The 16,843-nt window shown below is 40.6% G+C and overlaps 1 protein-coding gene across 4 annotated transcripts in view; it reads left to right on the forward strand.

The window, feature by feature from the left end:
- Positions 1-16,843, forward strand: part of PCNX2 (pecanex 2) — a 303,804-nt gene that overhangs the window by 229,737 nt on the left and 57,224 nt on the right. For 3 of the 4 annotated variants that reach the window (XM_086679662.1, XM_086679661.1, XM_086679663.1), the window contains exons 24-25: positions 11,655-11,713; positions 15,933-16,148. In XM_086679662.1, the coding sequence (XP_086535788.1) occupies positions 11,655-11,713; positions 15,933-16,148 (275 nt within the window). The remainder of the gene's footprint in view (positions 1-11,654; positions 11,714-15,932; positions 16,149-16,843) is intronic. The other variant, XM_086679664.1, reaches the window with a different exon arrangement.

The raw sequence follows: 16,843 nt of genomic DNA on the forward strand, positions 1-16,843 counted from the left end.
TTTTTTTTTATTGCTGTTTTTATTAGTTGCATTTGCAGAATGAGAAGAAACACTTTTCACCCCCTAAATATTTATGACCTTCCAGTGAGTGAACAGTTGGACTTCATATCCTGTATTTGAAATGCTGGATAATCTTGGATTCTTCTGGCTGAAATGGGAGAAGCAGTCCTAATTGGAAATGTAAGCGAGTTAAGATCAGAAATACAATTTCACCTGAATGCGTGATTATAGTAACGAAATTCAGGCCTGCTGTCATCTATGGAGATTTTTTATTTAGACTTTTTTTTGTTTTTGTTTTTTTAGCTAGTTACAGATTCATGTACAGTTGAGAGAAGTAATACAGAGGGATCTCCTATATATCCTTTACCCAGTGTGCAGATGCTAACATCTTGCAAAACTATCACAAACCAGGTTATTGATGTTGATACAGTCAAGATATCGAGCTTTTCCGCCACCACAGAGATTTCTCCTGTTGGCCTTTCTTTTATAAGTACACACTCTTTTTTTTTTTTTTTCAACATTTATTTATTTTTGGGACAGAGAGAGACAGAGCATGAACGGGGGAGGGGCAGAGAGAGAGGGAGACACAGAATCGGAAACAGGCTCCAGGCTCCGAGCCATCAGCCCAGAGCCCGACGCGGGGCTCGAACTCACGGACCGCGAGATCGTGACCTGGCTGAAGTCGGACGCTTAACCGACTGCGCCACCCAGGCGCCCCAAGTACACACTCTTTTATAAGCACCTCTACCCCTCCTTAATTCCTGTCAACTACTAATCCATCCTCCGGCTCCATAATTTTGTCATTTCAAGAATGTTCTATGACTGGAATCATACGGTATTTAGCCTTGTGGGATCAGCTGTTTTCACTCACCCTAATTCAGCGGAGATTCATTCAGGTCATTGTATGTGTCCGTAGTTTGCCCCTTTTGAATGCCGAGTGTATGGATATGCCACAGTCTCTAACAACTCACTCATCGAAGGACGTCTGTGTTGTTTTCGGTTTGATGCCATTATGAACAAAGCTGCTATGGACATTCGTCTGCAGGTTTTTGTGTGTGAACATAAGTCTTCATTTCTCTGGGATAATTGCCCAGGAATCCAATTGCTGGGTCATACGGTAGTTTTTTAGGAAACTGCCAAAATGTTTTTTCAGAGGAGCTATACCATTTTACATCCCGACCGGCAATGTATGAGAGATCCAGTTTTCTGTAGCTTTGGCAGGTATCTTCACTATTTTTTATTTTAGCCATTCTGATAGGTATATAGTGATATCTCATACTGGTTTTAATGTACGTTTCCCTAATGACTTAATGGTGTTGAACGTCTTTTCCTGAGCTTATTTTCCATTGGTATAACCTCATCAGGGAAATGTTTGTTCATGTCTTGTTCACATTTTCTAACTGGATTTTTTTTTTTTTTTAATTTTGGGGTTGTGAGAGTTCTTTATATATTCTGGATACTATTACTTTGTTAGGTATGTGGTTTGAAAATATTTTCTCCCTGCATCGTGGCTTTTTATCCTCTTCACAGAGTGTTTTGTAAGCAAAAGTTTTGAAAAAGCTGTTCTTATCAAGTGCACATGGACTATTCTTCAGGAAAGACCATATGCCAGGCCATAAAACAAATCTCAGTAAATGTAAAAGGATTGAAATTCTACAATATATGTTCTCCAACCACAATGGAATGAAAACTCTAAATCAACAGCAAGAGGAAACCTGGAAAATCGCCAAATATGTATCAAATAAAACACTCTTAAACAACCAATGGGTCAAAGAAGAAATCACAAGAGAAACATAAAACATATTTTGTGATGGATGAAAAAGAAAACATAACACATCAAAAATCTATGGAGTGTAGCAAAAGCAGTACTCAGAGGGAAATTCATACCTGTAAATGCTTACATTAAAAAATAAGAAAAATCTCAAAACAAGATGCTAATCTTCCACCTTAAGCAACTAGAAAAAGAAAAGCAAACTAGACCCAGAGCAAGCAGACAGCAGGAAATAATATGGGAACAAATGAAATGGAGACTAGAAAAACAATCGAGAGAATAGATAACACCCAAAATTGGTTCTTTGTAAAGATCCACAAAATTAAATAAACCTTTACCTGGAATGACCAAGAAAAAAAAGGCAGAAGACAAATTACCGTAGTCACAAATCAAAGTAATGGCACTGCTACCAACCTTACATAAATGAAAAGGTTAAAGAGTGTTCTATAAAACATTGTATACAAACAGATTCACCTAGATGAACTGCGGGAATTTGTAGAAACACACAAACTACCAAAATTGACTGAAAAAGAAATAGAATATCTGAATACATCTCTAAGGAGAATGGATTAGTAAAAACAAAGAAACAAAACAAAAATACTCCTACCAAAGAGAAGCCTAGAACCAGTTGGGTTCAATGGTTAATTCCATAAAATGTTTTTAGAAGGATTAACATCAGTCCTTCTCAAATCTCCCAAAATATAGTGGGGGAAGGAATGGTTTCTAAATCATTCTAAGGAGCCAATATTACTCTGACACCAAAGCCAAACAAAGTCATCACAAGAAGAGAAAACCTTAGGTTAACATCCCTTATGAATAGAGATGCAAAATCCTCAAAGAGTACTAACAAACCACATTCTGCAGCCCATTAAAAGGATTTTATACCATGAGTGAGATTTATCTCAGGAATGCAAGAGTGGTTCAATATATAAAAATCAATGAAATATACTTTATCAGTAGAATGAAGAAAAAACTGCATCTCAATTGATGCAGAAAAATTACTTGACAAAATACAACATCATTTTTATGATAAAAACACTCAACAACTAGGTTTAAAAGGGAAGGTCTGATAAAGGGTATTAATGAAACAAATCACATTAACATTGTACTTTATGAAATACTAAAATCTTCCTCACTAAGATAAAGAACGAGGCAAGAATGTCCCCCTCACAATTTCTATTCAACATTGGACTGGAAGTTCTAGACAGAGCAATTAGGCAAAACAAAACAAAACAAAAAAAAGCACCCAAATTGGAAAGAAGTAAAATTAGTTCTATTCACAGAGGACATGATCTTATGTACTGGAAATCCTAAAGAATTATATACACACACAAAAACTATTAGAGCTAATGGCTGAATTTAGCAAATCTGGAAGAAACAAGTTAAACATACAAAAATCAGTTGTTTTTCTATACACTAGCAATGAGAAATCTGAAAGTAAAATTAAGAAAACAATTCAATTTACATTAGTATACCAGGAACAAAATACTTAGCAGTCAATTTAGTGGAAAACTAAAGTGGGAGTGGAAAACATGAACACTTGAAAACCAGAAACATCGCTGAAAGAAATTAAAGAAGACAAATAAATGGAAAGACATCCCATGTTCATCAATTTGAAGACTCAAGAAGGCAGTAAACCTGAAATTGGCCTACAGATTCAATTAATTCCTGTCAAAATTACAACTGCCCTTTTTTGTGTAAAAAGGCAGTTTATCCTAAAATTCCTATGGAATTGTTAGAGCTCGTTTTATTACTTTCATTAGCATACAAGCCCTGTATATGTACTATTATATTTAACAAAACCTATGTATTTCCTCTTCTTTTGAATGGTTATAAATGTATTTTTTAAAATTTGGTATCTATCGTTTGTACATAGAAATAAATTTCTTTTTTTTTAAGTTTATTTATTTTGAGAGAGAGACAGTGCAAGTGGGGGAAGGGCAGAGAGAGAGAGAGAGAGAGAGAGAGAGAGAGAGAGAGAGAGAATCCTAAGCAGGCTCCACACTGCCAGTGCAGAGCCCAACATGGGACTCAAATTCACAAAACCACGAGATCATGACCTGAGCCGAAACCAAGAGTCAGACGCTTAACCGACTGAGCCACCCAGGTGCCCGGTAAATTTCATTTTTGTATCTTTATCTTCTACCCTGAAACCCAACTGAGCTCACTTACTAGGTCTAGGTTTTTGTTTTGTTTGTGTTATTTTTGTAGATTCTTTGGAAATTTCTGTGTCCATAATCATGTCATCAGCAAATATGTAATGTTTAATTTCTTTCTTTCCCAACTGTATGCCTTTTATTTGCTTTTCTTGTCTCAGTGCAGTGGCTAGAGCTTCCAGCACTCTATTGAATAAGAGTTATTAAAGTGGAAATCCTTGCATTGTTCCCCATCATATGGGGAGAGCATTCAGTCTTTCACCGTTGAGTACAATGTTAGCTGTAGCTCTTTAGTAGATGGTCTTTATCAAGTGAAGAAGTTCCTGTCTATTCCTATTTTCCTGAGTTTGTTTTCCCTTAATCATGAATCGGTATTGGGTTTTGTCAACTGTTTCTTCTGCATCAATTGTGATTTTCTGTCTTTAGCCTGTGAGTATGATGGTTTACATTGACTGATTCTCATATAGAAACCTGACTTACATTCCTGGAATTGGTGTGTAATTTTATTGTTTTTGCATTCTGTCTTTTTCAGGCTTTGGTATCAGGGTAATACTAGCTTCATAAAGTAAACTGAGAACTATCTCTTCCTCTTGCAATTTCTGGAGGAGATTGTATATAACACAGATGTTAGGTCTTTGTTAAACATGTGTTAGAATTCTCCAGTAAAACCATCAGTGCTTGGGTAATTGTTCTTGAGGAGTTTTTTTTTGTTTGTTTTGTTTTTTAAATTTTTTTTTTCAACGTTTATTTATTTTTGGGACAGAGAGAGACAGAGCATGAACGGGCGAGGGGCAGAGAGAGAGGGAGACACAGAATTGGAAACAGGCTCCAGGCTCTGAGCCATCAGCCCAGAGCCCGACGCAGGGCTCGAACTCACGGACTGCGAGATCATGACCTGGCTGAAGTCGGACGCTTAACCGACTGCGCCACCCAGGCGCCCCGAGGAGTTTTTAGATTACCAAATAAATTTCCTTAATAGAGAGCTATTCAAATTATCTATTTCCTAATGGGTGAGTTGAAGCAATTAGTATTTCCTGAGGAACTGGTCCATTTCATCTAAGTTATAAAATTTGTGCATATAAAGTTGTTTGTAATATTTCCCACCATCCTTTTGATATATGCGGGTTTGGCAGTATATTATATCAGTAACTTGTGTTTTTTCTCTCTCTCTCTCTCTTTTTGAGGGTTGTGGTCAAGCTTCCTAGAGATTTGTTAATGTAATTGATATTTTCAAAGAACCAGCTCTTTATTCTTTGTTTTTCTCAATTATTTGTTTTCAATATCACTGTTTTTTTTCCTTATGCTTTTTATGGGTTTATTTTGCTTTTTCTAGATTCTTTTTTTAAAGTTTATTTATTTTGAGGGAGAGAGAGTGCAAGCAGGGGAGGGGCAGAGAAAGGGAGAGAGAGAGAGAGAGAGAGAGAGAGAGAGAGAATCCCAAGCAGGCTCCATGCTGTCAGTATGGAACCTGATGCAGGGCTCAATCCCACAAACTGTGAGATCATGACCTCAGCCAAATCAAGAGTCAGACACTTAACCGACTGAGCCACCCAGGCACCCCATTTCTTCTAGATTCTTGAGGTAGAAATTAGATTATTAATTTGAACTTTTCTTCTTTTGTTATGTATATATTTAGTGATATAAATGTCCCTTTCACTACTGTTTAGCTATTTCCCACCATTTTGATATGTTATGTTTTCATTTTCTTTCAATTTAATTTGTTTTCATTTCCATTAAAACTTTACCATTGACACAGATTATTTGGAATTGTGTTGTTTAGTTTCCAAGTGTCTGAATATTTTCTTGTTACCTTTCAGTTATTGATTTCTAGCTTGAGTAATTTGGAACTCAAAATAACAGTTGGAAAATACACTTGGTATAATTTCAGTTTTAAAAAATTTGTTGAGATAGGCTTATGTCCCAGATTATGTTCTGTCTTGGTATGTGCTCACTGGGCACTTGAAAAGAATATGTATTCTATTGTTATTGGGTTGAGTGTTCAATAAATGTTGGTCAGATACTGTTGGCTCACAGTATTATTGAGTTCTATATGCTTGCTTATTTTTTTTTTAATTTTTTTTTCAACGTTTATTTATTTTGGGACAGAGAGAGACAGAGCATGAACGGGGGAGGGGCAGAGAGAGAGGAAGACACAGAATCGGAAACAGGCTCCAGGCTCTGAGCCATCAGCCCAGAGCCTGACGCAGGGCTCGAACTCACGGACCGCGAGATCGTGACCTGGCTGAAGTCGGACGCTTAACCGACTGTGCCACCCAGGCGCCCCTATGCTTGCTTATTTTATGTCTAGTTTTTCTATCAAACTTTAAGAGATGGGTGTGGAAGTTTCCAACTCGAATTGCGGATTTGTCTTCTCTTCCATCAGTCTTTGGCAACTCCATTATTCGCTGAATGCATATTTAGGATTAATGTATTTTCTTTGTGGGATAAATGTTTTTATCATTTTGTCTCTGGTAAATTTCCTTGGTATTGAGTCTACTTTATACTTTATCGGATATTAACATAACCATTTCTGCTTTCCTTTGATTAATGTTTGCAAAATATCTTTTTCCATTCTCTTACTTTTAACTGACCTATGTCACTATATTTAAAGTATGTTTCTTGTGGACAGCATATAGCTGGGTAGTGTTTTTAAATCTCCTTTGCCAGTCTCTGTCTTGCTATATTTAGGTCATTTATGTTTAATGTAGTTATAACTTAATTTGCCGTTCAATTTTTTGGTTTCTGTTTGCTCTGTAATTTCTGTTTGTTTTCTCCCTGACTTCTTGTGTGTTTGCTCAGCACCTTTAGAATTCTATACGGTTTATTTATCAAATAAGTTTTGATTGTATTAATTAGTGATTGCTCTAGGCATTATATTATATAAAATGACTTATCAAAGTCTACTAGTGTTGTCATTTTACCAGTTCAAGTGAAATGCAGAAACCTTACCTCCCTCTCATGCTCTTACTCTCCCTTATTTCTATTTTCTTTACATTATATTTTCTTTACATACATTTAGAACCACAGACGGTTTTGTAATTTTTGCTTGAACCATAAAATATAATTTAGAAGACACATAATGAGAAAGGATGTCCATTGCATTTGCTCATAGTTCTGCTTACCGCGTTGTTTCCTTTCCTCTGATGTTCCAAGTTTCATTCTTTTAATGTCTTTTCTTTTTAGAGAACTTCCCTTGACTTACTATTTTAGGGTGGATCTCCCGTTGATACAATTATCTTAGTTTTCCTTCATCTGAGAATGTCTCAGATTATTCTTCCTTGTAGAGGGATATTTTCACTGGATATAGGATACCGAGTTGTCAGTTCATTTCTTTCAGCACCTGAAAAATGCTATGTCATTTCCTTCTGACCTCCATGCTTCCTAATAAGAAACCCACTGTCATTCACATTGTTTTCCCCCCATAGGTGAGTTCTTTTCACTCTCACTGCTTCCAAGACTTTGTCTTTGGTTTTAGGAGCTTGACTGTGATGTGTCTTGGTGTGAACTTCTTTGAATGTATCTGCAATTTCTCCTCTTCTTATGGGACTCAGATAACTAGGATGTTAAATCTTTTGTGATAATTCCACAGGTCTCAGACTTCTTGTTCTGTTGCTGCAGTCTGTTTTCTCTCAGTTGTTCCGATTACGTAATATCTATTGTTCCATCTCCCAGTTCATTGATTCTTTTTTCTCTGTCTCTTGCATTCTGCTATTGAATCCTTCCATTGGGTTTTTTATTTTGTATATGTATTTTGTATTATTTTGTATATACTTCTATTGTATATTTTTACTTACAAAATTTCTATTTGGTTCTTCTTTGTATCTTCTATTTCTTTGCGGACTTTCTATTTTTGTGCTGAGATTCTCTTTTTCCATTTGTTTCAAAAGTATTCTTAATTGCTCATTGAAGAATTTTATGAAGACTAATTCTAAATCTTTGTCAGATAATTCTTTCATTTCTGTTATCTCAGTGTTGGCATCTATGAATTGTCTTTTTTCACTCTTTTTGAGATCTTCCTGTTATTATGACAAGTAATTTCCTATTGAAATCTGGACATTCTGGGTATTATGTTATTTGATTCGAGATATTATTTAAACCTTCTGTCTCAGCTGGCTTTCTCTGACACCATTCTTGCAGGAGAAAGGGAGCAAGGCTTTGTCACTTCTGGGTGGAGTCACAAGGCAAAGCCCAGGCCCATCAAAGGTGGCTGTATTGACAAGACCCCCCTACCTTTAATTTGGGATCTCCAACAGCTACTCCCTAAGGGCCTAGGAACCAGAACTAAACCAGACCTCCCAGCTGGTAGCAAAGTTGGAAGCCACCTGAATGTCTGTCCTCAGTCAGAGCCCACTCTGCCAGCTGTACAACCCTGTGTCCTCAGGAAATTTCTTTCATGCCAAGTCATTCTGAAGCACATGGTGACAGACAGGCAGACAGAAGAGCAGTGGCTGGCTTTGAGAGACTGATATGATTGTCAGTGGCAGCAAAAATGAAAGATGCAAAACAGACCCGAATGAACCTTGTGTATCTATCCAACTTGAAAGGTGACAGTGTCCTTCTATTTAAGCTCTGGCTACCTTCACATTGTCTAGATTTCTGTAAAGCCTTCCTGTCCCATGAACAGAACTACAGTCCATCCACAACTCCATTCTGGGTTTGCTGTGTGAACAGACACCCGTCAAACTTCTTCCAGCCGGTCACACTTCCCCATCAAAAAACAGGAACAGTTCTCCCATAAATAGTCTGTGTGTGCTGACAAATGGGAATTTGAAGCAATATAATCAAATTGCTGTTAAATTATTTAAGTGCCTCGGGTGAAACCGTATGTATAGGAGAGAAGGTGCTTGACTCAGGGAGACACATCGGGAGGTGAGAAAGGAAAATTTGAAGGGAGGAAACTAGCTTTGTTATCTGCATTCCGTGTTAACAGAAGGGAAGAGGCTTCAGAGTAAGTCACCCTATCTGGAAAGGCCTGTTGCTAGACTCTTGGCCTGTGGCCCTTAGGACAATGTTGCCTAGCAATGAACAGGGACTCGCCAGGCAGTTGCTAGAAAGAGTATGTGCAGATGCACACATAACATGTACCAGCATACTGTACTCCCCTTGAGATTGGGGCGTGAGATACAAGCCCCCGTTTTCTCTTTAAGCAACAGAATTGATGTTTATGCAATTGGACAGTTAAGGCAGAAATCCAATTACTGAGCTAATTAGCACCTTTGAGTGGTAAGCACCAAATGTGCAGGAGGAAAGCACTGGAGAAAAGCTCAAATTACCCACTATGGCTGACAGTTCACCTTCTGAGAGAGTCTGGTGGAGAGTCAGAGGCCCTGGGGTCCACAGGCAGCTTAGCGTAGTTATTGCAGATCGGAATTTAGCACTCTGCGTTCTGTAGCCTTTTGAAAAGATAGCTTTCCAGTTAACATAGTTTTAGAAGGTGTTTTAATTCCCTACGGAGTTTGGTAAATGACTTTCTTTTGGCTCAGTCCCACTTTAAAAATTGTTTATTCTGCTGCTGAAAATTCCATTTGTCCTAGGTCTTCAGGTGAAATTAAAATTCCATTTAGGGACTAACTCTGCCGACATGGGATTTGGGCCTTCATTAGAGAGAATTTGGTTGTTTGCTTTATTTTTTCGCCACCCTGGGCTCTTTTACTTTCAATGCTGACCTAAGGGTATTTGGAAGGAAAACCAAGGCAGTAGTAGAGCAGGGTGGTGGGGTTAACAGCCTTTTTGAGATGCAGCAGCATATTTTTTTCTCCCCAACCCATGTGTAGAATCTATCCCACAAAGCTCGAGCAGGATCGTGCCTAGATGGTTCTCGGATATCTGAGACATACGAGGAAAAGTTTTTCTTTAGTTCCGTCTAAGTATTTTGTATCTGTTCTGATTCCCAAGAGACACGTTCACAGCCGAAGTCTGTATTCTGAGGTTTCTTCTTAAGCACGATTACTCAACAAGTGTTTGTCCTGTATTAAACCATACTCGGGACGTCAGCGATCACGTTTAAGTATAATCTAGCAGGAGTCCTGAGAGGAAAACATAACTTTAAAAACAGCATTAGTTTGGACTCTTCATTCATTCGTGCCAGCGGTAAGCAAACGTGTGTCCTCGTGCTACTTAGGGTCTGGCCATAAGAGGCCACTATTATCAAATCATCACACAAAGAAATATATGATGTGGTAGAGCCAGCCCACCTGGGTTCACATCCAGGTTCTATCGCATATTGGCTCTGTGACCTTGGGCACTGAGTCTCGGGTTCCTCCTCAGAGGGAACGGATATAATCACGGTACCTACCTACGAGGGTAGTCGTAAGCATATGAGTTACTGCATGTAAAGTACTTACACAAGGAAGCGGTACGGAAATGTTAGCTGTCATCATTGTTAGTAACGTTAACCATGACAGGTGCCCCGAAGGAGAGGCACGATGTGTGAAGGAGCATATGACACACGAGTCTCACCTAGAGCAGGGGTCGAGAAGACTTCTCAGAGAGCAATACTTGGGCCGGACTTGCAGCACCAGAGGAGTCTGGGAGGAAAGTGGGCGGGTCAGAAAAGACTCCCAGGCGGAGGACACAACAGCTGCAGAGGATGCAAGGGAGGGCAGGGTGACAGGAATAGGAAGCCAGGGCATGCTGAAGACGTAGAAAAAGGTTAGCGTGGTTGCAACAGAGAAAGCAAAGGGCAGAGCGACAGCAAAAGCAGGGGCCAGCCACGCTAAAGATCAGTTTTTTCACACATGTGAGCAGAACCGTCGTTATGTTCAAACTTGTCCGTAAGCCTATGTTCAGTGATAGATTTCTAGTGAAAGCCCTTTCTTAATGGCTCAGGTTTAACCATATGAAATTGTCATTTTTGTACATCATGAACAGTTAAATATCCAAGTTCACGTGGCTGATGTCAATCTCTTGTTTCATCTTTCAAAGGACGATGAGACCACCAGTGAATTCCTAGAATAAAAAGACAAAGCAGGTCAGACACAGTCTCTCTGAGCACGGCAGACTGGGCTTTTAGAGTCAGAAGTGGGTTGGTGCCATCCGCACAGGAGTTACATGGGGACAGTTGTTGATGGGTGAAAAGTCTGCAGTGAGTCCATCCCTCGCTGGCTGGCTTTCAGGAGCAAGGGGTCACATGGGTTGGCTGGCTTACAAAAGCTGTGAACGGAGGAGCTGTCATAACGGAAGAGATTTAAATCTGGTTCTGATGGCCATTAGTTGCCATAGCTACCGGCAATATGTCTTCTTCCAAGCTTGTAAGAGCTGAGTTTATTCTTGTGGTTGGACCTGAGAAAGGCCCATAAGAATGCGCCCAGCTCTTGCAAGCAGGTGGTGGAGACACTGACTACCTCCCACAATTTTCTGGGACCAACTTGAAAAGAAAGATGCCTGTGTGTGCGCTGCTTTCAAATTCAGAAAGCAAGTGACATTCCGTTGGCAGTCCAAGGGCTTGCTTCTGTTTTATGGATCTGGTGCTCAACACTGAGAAGGCGCAAGGCCAGTCTCCCAGTCCTGAGATGTAATCGTCTCTCCCCTCCGCGTGTTTCATGTACTTTTCCCTTCTTTATCACGAGAGCCCGCTCCCTCCCTGCAGCACTGTCACATTCAAGCAATCACCCTAACAGGTGAGTTCCGTGACCCCTACATTCCCCACCCCACAGCCAGTTCTGTAGACCGACTCCCATTTGTAGTGACCTCACCATGACTTTTGGCCCTTCTGTGGTCCCTTCTAGCACACGGCGTGTGGATAACTCCAACACGAGACTGGTGGTCCAAATTGAAAAGGATCCAGGTAAGAAGATACCTTCTTTCTCTCTTTTTAAATGATGTATTTATTCTGTTATATAGATGGATTCCTTCAGTCTAAACAGGGGGGATGACTCCTCATTCTTTGTAATCATTGTGGAGGTAAGGTAGGTCTTGGTAAATATGCTGCCTGGAAAGATAAAACTATACAAGTAGACGGACCAAGCATCCTGATTTGGTTGGGAAATGTTCCTCTCCATCATTTAGAACCAATTTGGTACCTGTCTGGTATTGAGTGACTCTGTCAATTAAGACACTTTAGTTCGTGTGTGACAAAAGTCAAATACAGACTCTAAACCTTGCTATTGGTCTTGTAGCCAAAAATTCTCAGGAAAACCGTCAGCATTGTGATATCCTCCAAGGCAAACCATTCCAGGACCTAAGATTCCGAAGTTTTCAGAAACTTTGTTCAACACGAAGCTACGGAAGGATTTACCTGCTAGGAAATTGTGTTGCTTTTTCCTTTCTGTAATCTATTTCTTTTTGAACCATTCTACCTTTCTCCTCACCTCAGAACTCTCTCCCCTCTGCCAGACATTTTGTCCAGGAAGAATTGTATGATGCCATGATCTATATTTGAACTGCATGTACACGATTCATTTGAAATTGTAATTTGAAATTTGAAAATACCTGGAGAGAGAAGTTTATGTTTTGTTGACCTAAAGTTCAACTTGTCAGTACGGTTTGGTGGGGGCGGGTGGGCTACAAATATCTCTGATGCGCATCTGTGGGACTCTATGACCTGGCAGGGCCATTGCTATTAGGCCTATGGATGGTTTCACAAGTGCATCGTGCCTCTAGTTATTCACAATGGCTGTCTCATTTTAATCAAATTATGCAGATGTGTGGTCAAGGTGTTCTAAAAAGATCTCCACTTTAGTGGTTTAAATTGTTTTATTTCAATATCAAACAGTTTGAACAATTAAGCAAAAGTTAATTCTCTCATTCAGGCCTTTCCTTTAAAAGTGGCAGAGACTCAAAAAAAATCTCTAATTAGTGTCTCGGGTTGCATGCTGATTCATCACTGAAAATGAATAGACTCTCAGGTCAGGCAGGCTTAATCTGCATAGAAGATTAAGCATACTGATACCTCATTAGATTACATGACATGACTCAGCCCAGAGAATAGTTTATTCCTCTCCATTAATCATAATTAGGTTATAAATGCACTAATTTCAATTCGGCCTTTAACAGTCATGAATGCCCAGCAAGGATAGTCATAATTTGATGGTGTTACCGTATAGATTTCTTACAGGTGGATCAGCTCTTCCTTGTAGGGGTACACCTGGGGCCGATCTTCATCTTCCTGTGCCCCCAATCACATTTCCTTTCCCCCGGGTATGGAGCTGGGAGCTCTGTTCAGCCCTGCATCTGTATCTTGAACTTCTCTAACTCTGCCTCCACTCCAGTAGACGATCTAGAAGGGAGCCTTAAGTTTTGCTTTTAGGCATTTCCTCTGTGGGGCAACTCTGCTTTCCTGACTTTCCAGAGCCAGAATCTACTCCCAAACATGAGATACTCCTGAATCTTGAACAAGTTTCTGTCCTTCATCATGAGAGATCCGATAGAGGGAGTGAACGGGAGATGAAAGGAAATACACCATGAACCCCCAATTCCACACGCCCCCTCCCCCAACATTTCATCATTCCTTCTTTCCTGTAGCCTTCCTTCACTCCTCTCTGGGAGTCTTCATCCACCCAATTAGAATGACTGAAATTAAACAAGCCACAAGCTACAGCTGACAATGGCGAGTCATGGCAAGGGTGCAGAACAATTAGATTGGGGGTATCCGCCCCCAATCACTGCGGGGGGTGGGGGCGGATACAAACATGGTGCAGCCGCTCTGAGAACCGCGGCCCCGCTCCTGGGTATTTTACCCAAGAGAAACAAAAACTTGTGTTCACATAAACTTCCACTCGTGAATATTTTGGGGGGATTTGCTCATAATCCCCCCAAACTGGAAATAAGCCAAGGGTCCTCCAACTGATGAATGGATGCAAAAGCCTTAGTAGATGCATACCACGGAATACTACTCAACACTGAACCAGAACAGATGGCTGCTCTGAACGACAACGTGGAGGAATCCCAAATGCATGATTCTCCTTGGTGGTTCCGTGCCTGTGCATTTATTAAGTCTCATAGGATTACACACTAAAAAAGATAAATTTTACTCTATAGAAGTTATTCCTCAATAAAGCTGAGTTATATATATATATGTATATAATTTAAGAATAATAAATTGTGTTACTATATCTATGTGTATATAATGTGTAAAAATATATCAGTATATAATACTAGCAGTAATCGTTTATATTATATAGAACATATATGTGTATGTATATATATGTGTGTGTGTGTGTGTGTGTATGTGTGTGCATGTAAATTGATGGTGTTTATTGTCTGTAAATGATTCCTCAGTGACTTTGATTTCCAAAAGCCCTTGGAGTCACTTGACAGGTGTGTTCTTAAAAACAAAATTTTTTTAAAGAAGCTGCCCATCATTCAACAGATTATTTAGCTGATCCCTATTGCACGATAGCACTTCGCCAATATTGGGACACAAAAATAAGCAAATTCAGACATGGATCTGTCTTCCTTCACTTCACGTCTTCTTCTTTTTTTAAGTGTATTTATTTACTTAGAGAGTGACAGACAGAGAGAGAGAAAGAATCCTAAGCAGGCTCCACGCTGTCAGCCTGATGTGGGGCTCGAACTCACAAACCATGAGATCATGACCTGAGCCGAAATCTAGAGCTCATGTCTTCTTCACTTCGCCTTCTCCACCTCACTGGAGAAATCAGATGTGAATCAAGTGACCGTATCCACATACACACACAAACACCAGAGGTCAGATTCCATTGGTGACAAGTGCTACCGAGCAGAAGACCATAGTGCTGAAAGCCCATCGTAGGGGGTTTGGCCCAGCGAAGTGGTCGGTGGGGGCTTCCCGGAGGTGGTGATTGAGAGAAGATCTGAAGAATAGTAAGTGTTAAAAAGCCAGAGAGCAAAGAAAGACACGCCTAGGCGGAGAGATCGGAATCTACAAAGGCCCAGGCTGGAAAGGGACAAGGGACTCTACTGAAAGAAGTTCAGTGCTGAGCATAAGGGAGAAGGGAGGAGGAAGTTTGTGTGCAGTGAAGAAGGAGATTGAAGTAGGGAGCAGATCCCACATGCCTCTCGTGTGCCCATATGTCCTAGGTTTGCTCCTGGCTTATACCAGTGACTGTCCTCGCTTTAAAGATACCTGGGAATGCTAAATTATATGGGAGCCCGGTATAGGCAGTGAGAAGAAGCCTTGTTTCCATCTTAAGGGCATTGGGGAACCACTAAGGTCCTTAAGTTATGGGGTGGAGGGGTCCTAAGTAGCACATTCAGCTTCTCAACTTGAAGAGCTCATTCTGGCTGTGGTGTAGAGAATAGACTGGGTGGCAGGTCCCAGTGAAAATACACTGGCGAGTCATATGACTAGCGTGGCTGTCCGCTTGAGAAATAATGTAGCTTGCAATAGGGTAGGGGTAATGCAAATGGAGAGAAGTGGAAAGATGCAAAAACTATTTGCAGTGAGGTGCTTGGGTGGCGCAGTTGGTTGAGCATCCGACTCTTGATCTTAGCTCGGGTCAGGAGCTCACGGTTTGTGGGTTTGAGCCCTGCGTTGGGCTCCGTGGCGATGGCTCAGAGCCTGCTTGGGATTCTGTCTCTCCCTCTCTCTGCACCTCCCTCAAAATGAAGAAATAAACTTAGGGAAAAAAAACTATTTGAAGAAAGTAAGATTGAGAGGCTGGGGTGTGAAGGAGTGGGAACGGAGATCCCTGGGTGATGGCTGACCGGGTGGTGGTCTCATTTACTGAGACGGGCAACAGAAGGGGGCCTGACTTGGGCCCGTGGAAGGTGAGGAGCATTGGAGACACACGGAAACAGATGTCCAGTAAGCACGTGGGACAGGTCTAGTGCATAGACAAGAGACCTCAGCTGGAGGTGTGAATCTGTCAATCATCTGCATTCAGACAGTGATTTTAATGCATTTGTGTAGGTGAGATTGCCCGGAAGGAAAATAAAGGGAAAAAATAAGAGGGTCTCGCAAAATCGACAAAAACGGGCAAAGTATCTAAAAAGCCTGATTTACCCTTAATCAAATGACAGCTCACTGATTCCTAGGTCTGATAGAAGTAAGTACCCACTGATCATATTTCTTGTTCTCCCTTTAGGGAATGATGACAATAATCTTAATTCCATCTTTTATGAGCACCTGACAAGGGCCCTGCAGGAGTCCCTCTGTGGAGACTTAGTTCTCGGTCGATGGGGTAACTACAGCTCTGGCGATTGCTTTATTTTGGCTTCAGACTACCTCAACGCTTTTGTTCACCTGATTGAAATCGGAAATGGTCTTGTCACCTTTCAACTTCGAGGACTGGAATTTCGAGGTAAGAATCTCCTCATTGTGGAAGCTGTTGGAAGCCGGTTGCCTAAACTTATTATTGTGCAAAGCTTTAATAAGAGGTCACCATGGGGGTGCCAGGTGGCTCAGTCGCTTGAGCAGCCAACTCTTGATTTTGGCTCAAGTCACGATCTCACGGTTACCTGGGTTTGAGCCCCACGTCAGGCTGTGTGCTTACCATGTGTGGAGACTGCTTGGAATTCTCCCTCTCTCTCGGCCCCTCTCCTGCTTGCATTCTCTCTCTCTCAAAATAAACAAATAAACAAATAAACAAACTTAAAACAAAAAGTCACCATGAAAGAGGAAGAAGTTAGTGCCTGTCTTACAGGTTGAGAATTAGGGAACTGGTTCCAACTGCCTTTATTTATGTATTCTGATATAAATAAATCCCAGTCATCTGAGAGAATAATGAAGTGAAACATGTCATCTGGTGTAAACCTTTGGAGTGGCAAGTTAGATCTTTGGTTTAAATTTTTCTGGAAAGAAACTCAAAGTGACGGGAGGCCGCAGAACATGCATGGGCTCCGTGTGGAGTCAGCCAGAAACAGAACCTGGTTCTGTGGGTTTCTGGTGTTGTGATCTGTAGTGGACCATCTTTCGGTGCCTGAACTTTCCTTTTCCACTGCCAAACGATAAGAAGAAGGATGGCTGCCTCTATAAAGTTGTGTGACTTCAATGAGA

This window comes from Puma concolor, chromosome D2 (genome assembly GCF_028749965.1).
Source record: "Puma concolor isolate L17-30 chromosome D2, mPumCon1.1.hap2, whole genome shotgun sequence".
In the NCBI taxonomy this organism is placed as follows: domain Eukaryota; kingdom Metazoa; phylum Chordata; class Mammalia; order Carnivora; family Felidae; genus Puma; species Puma concolor.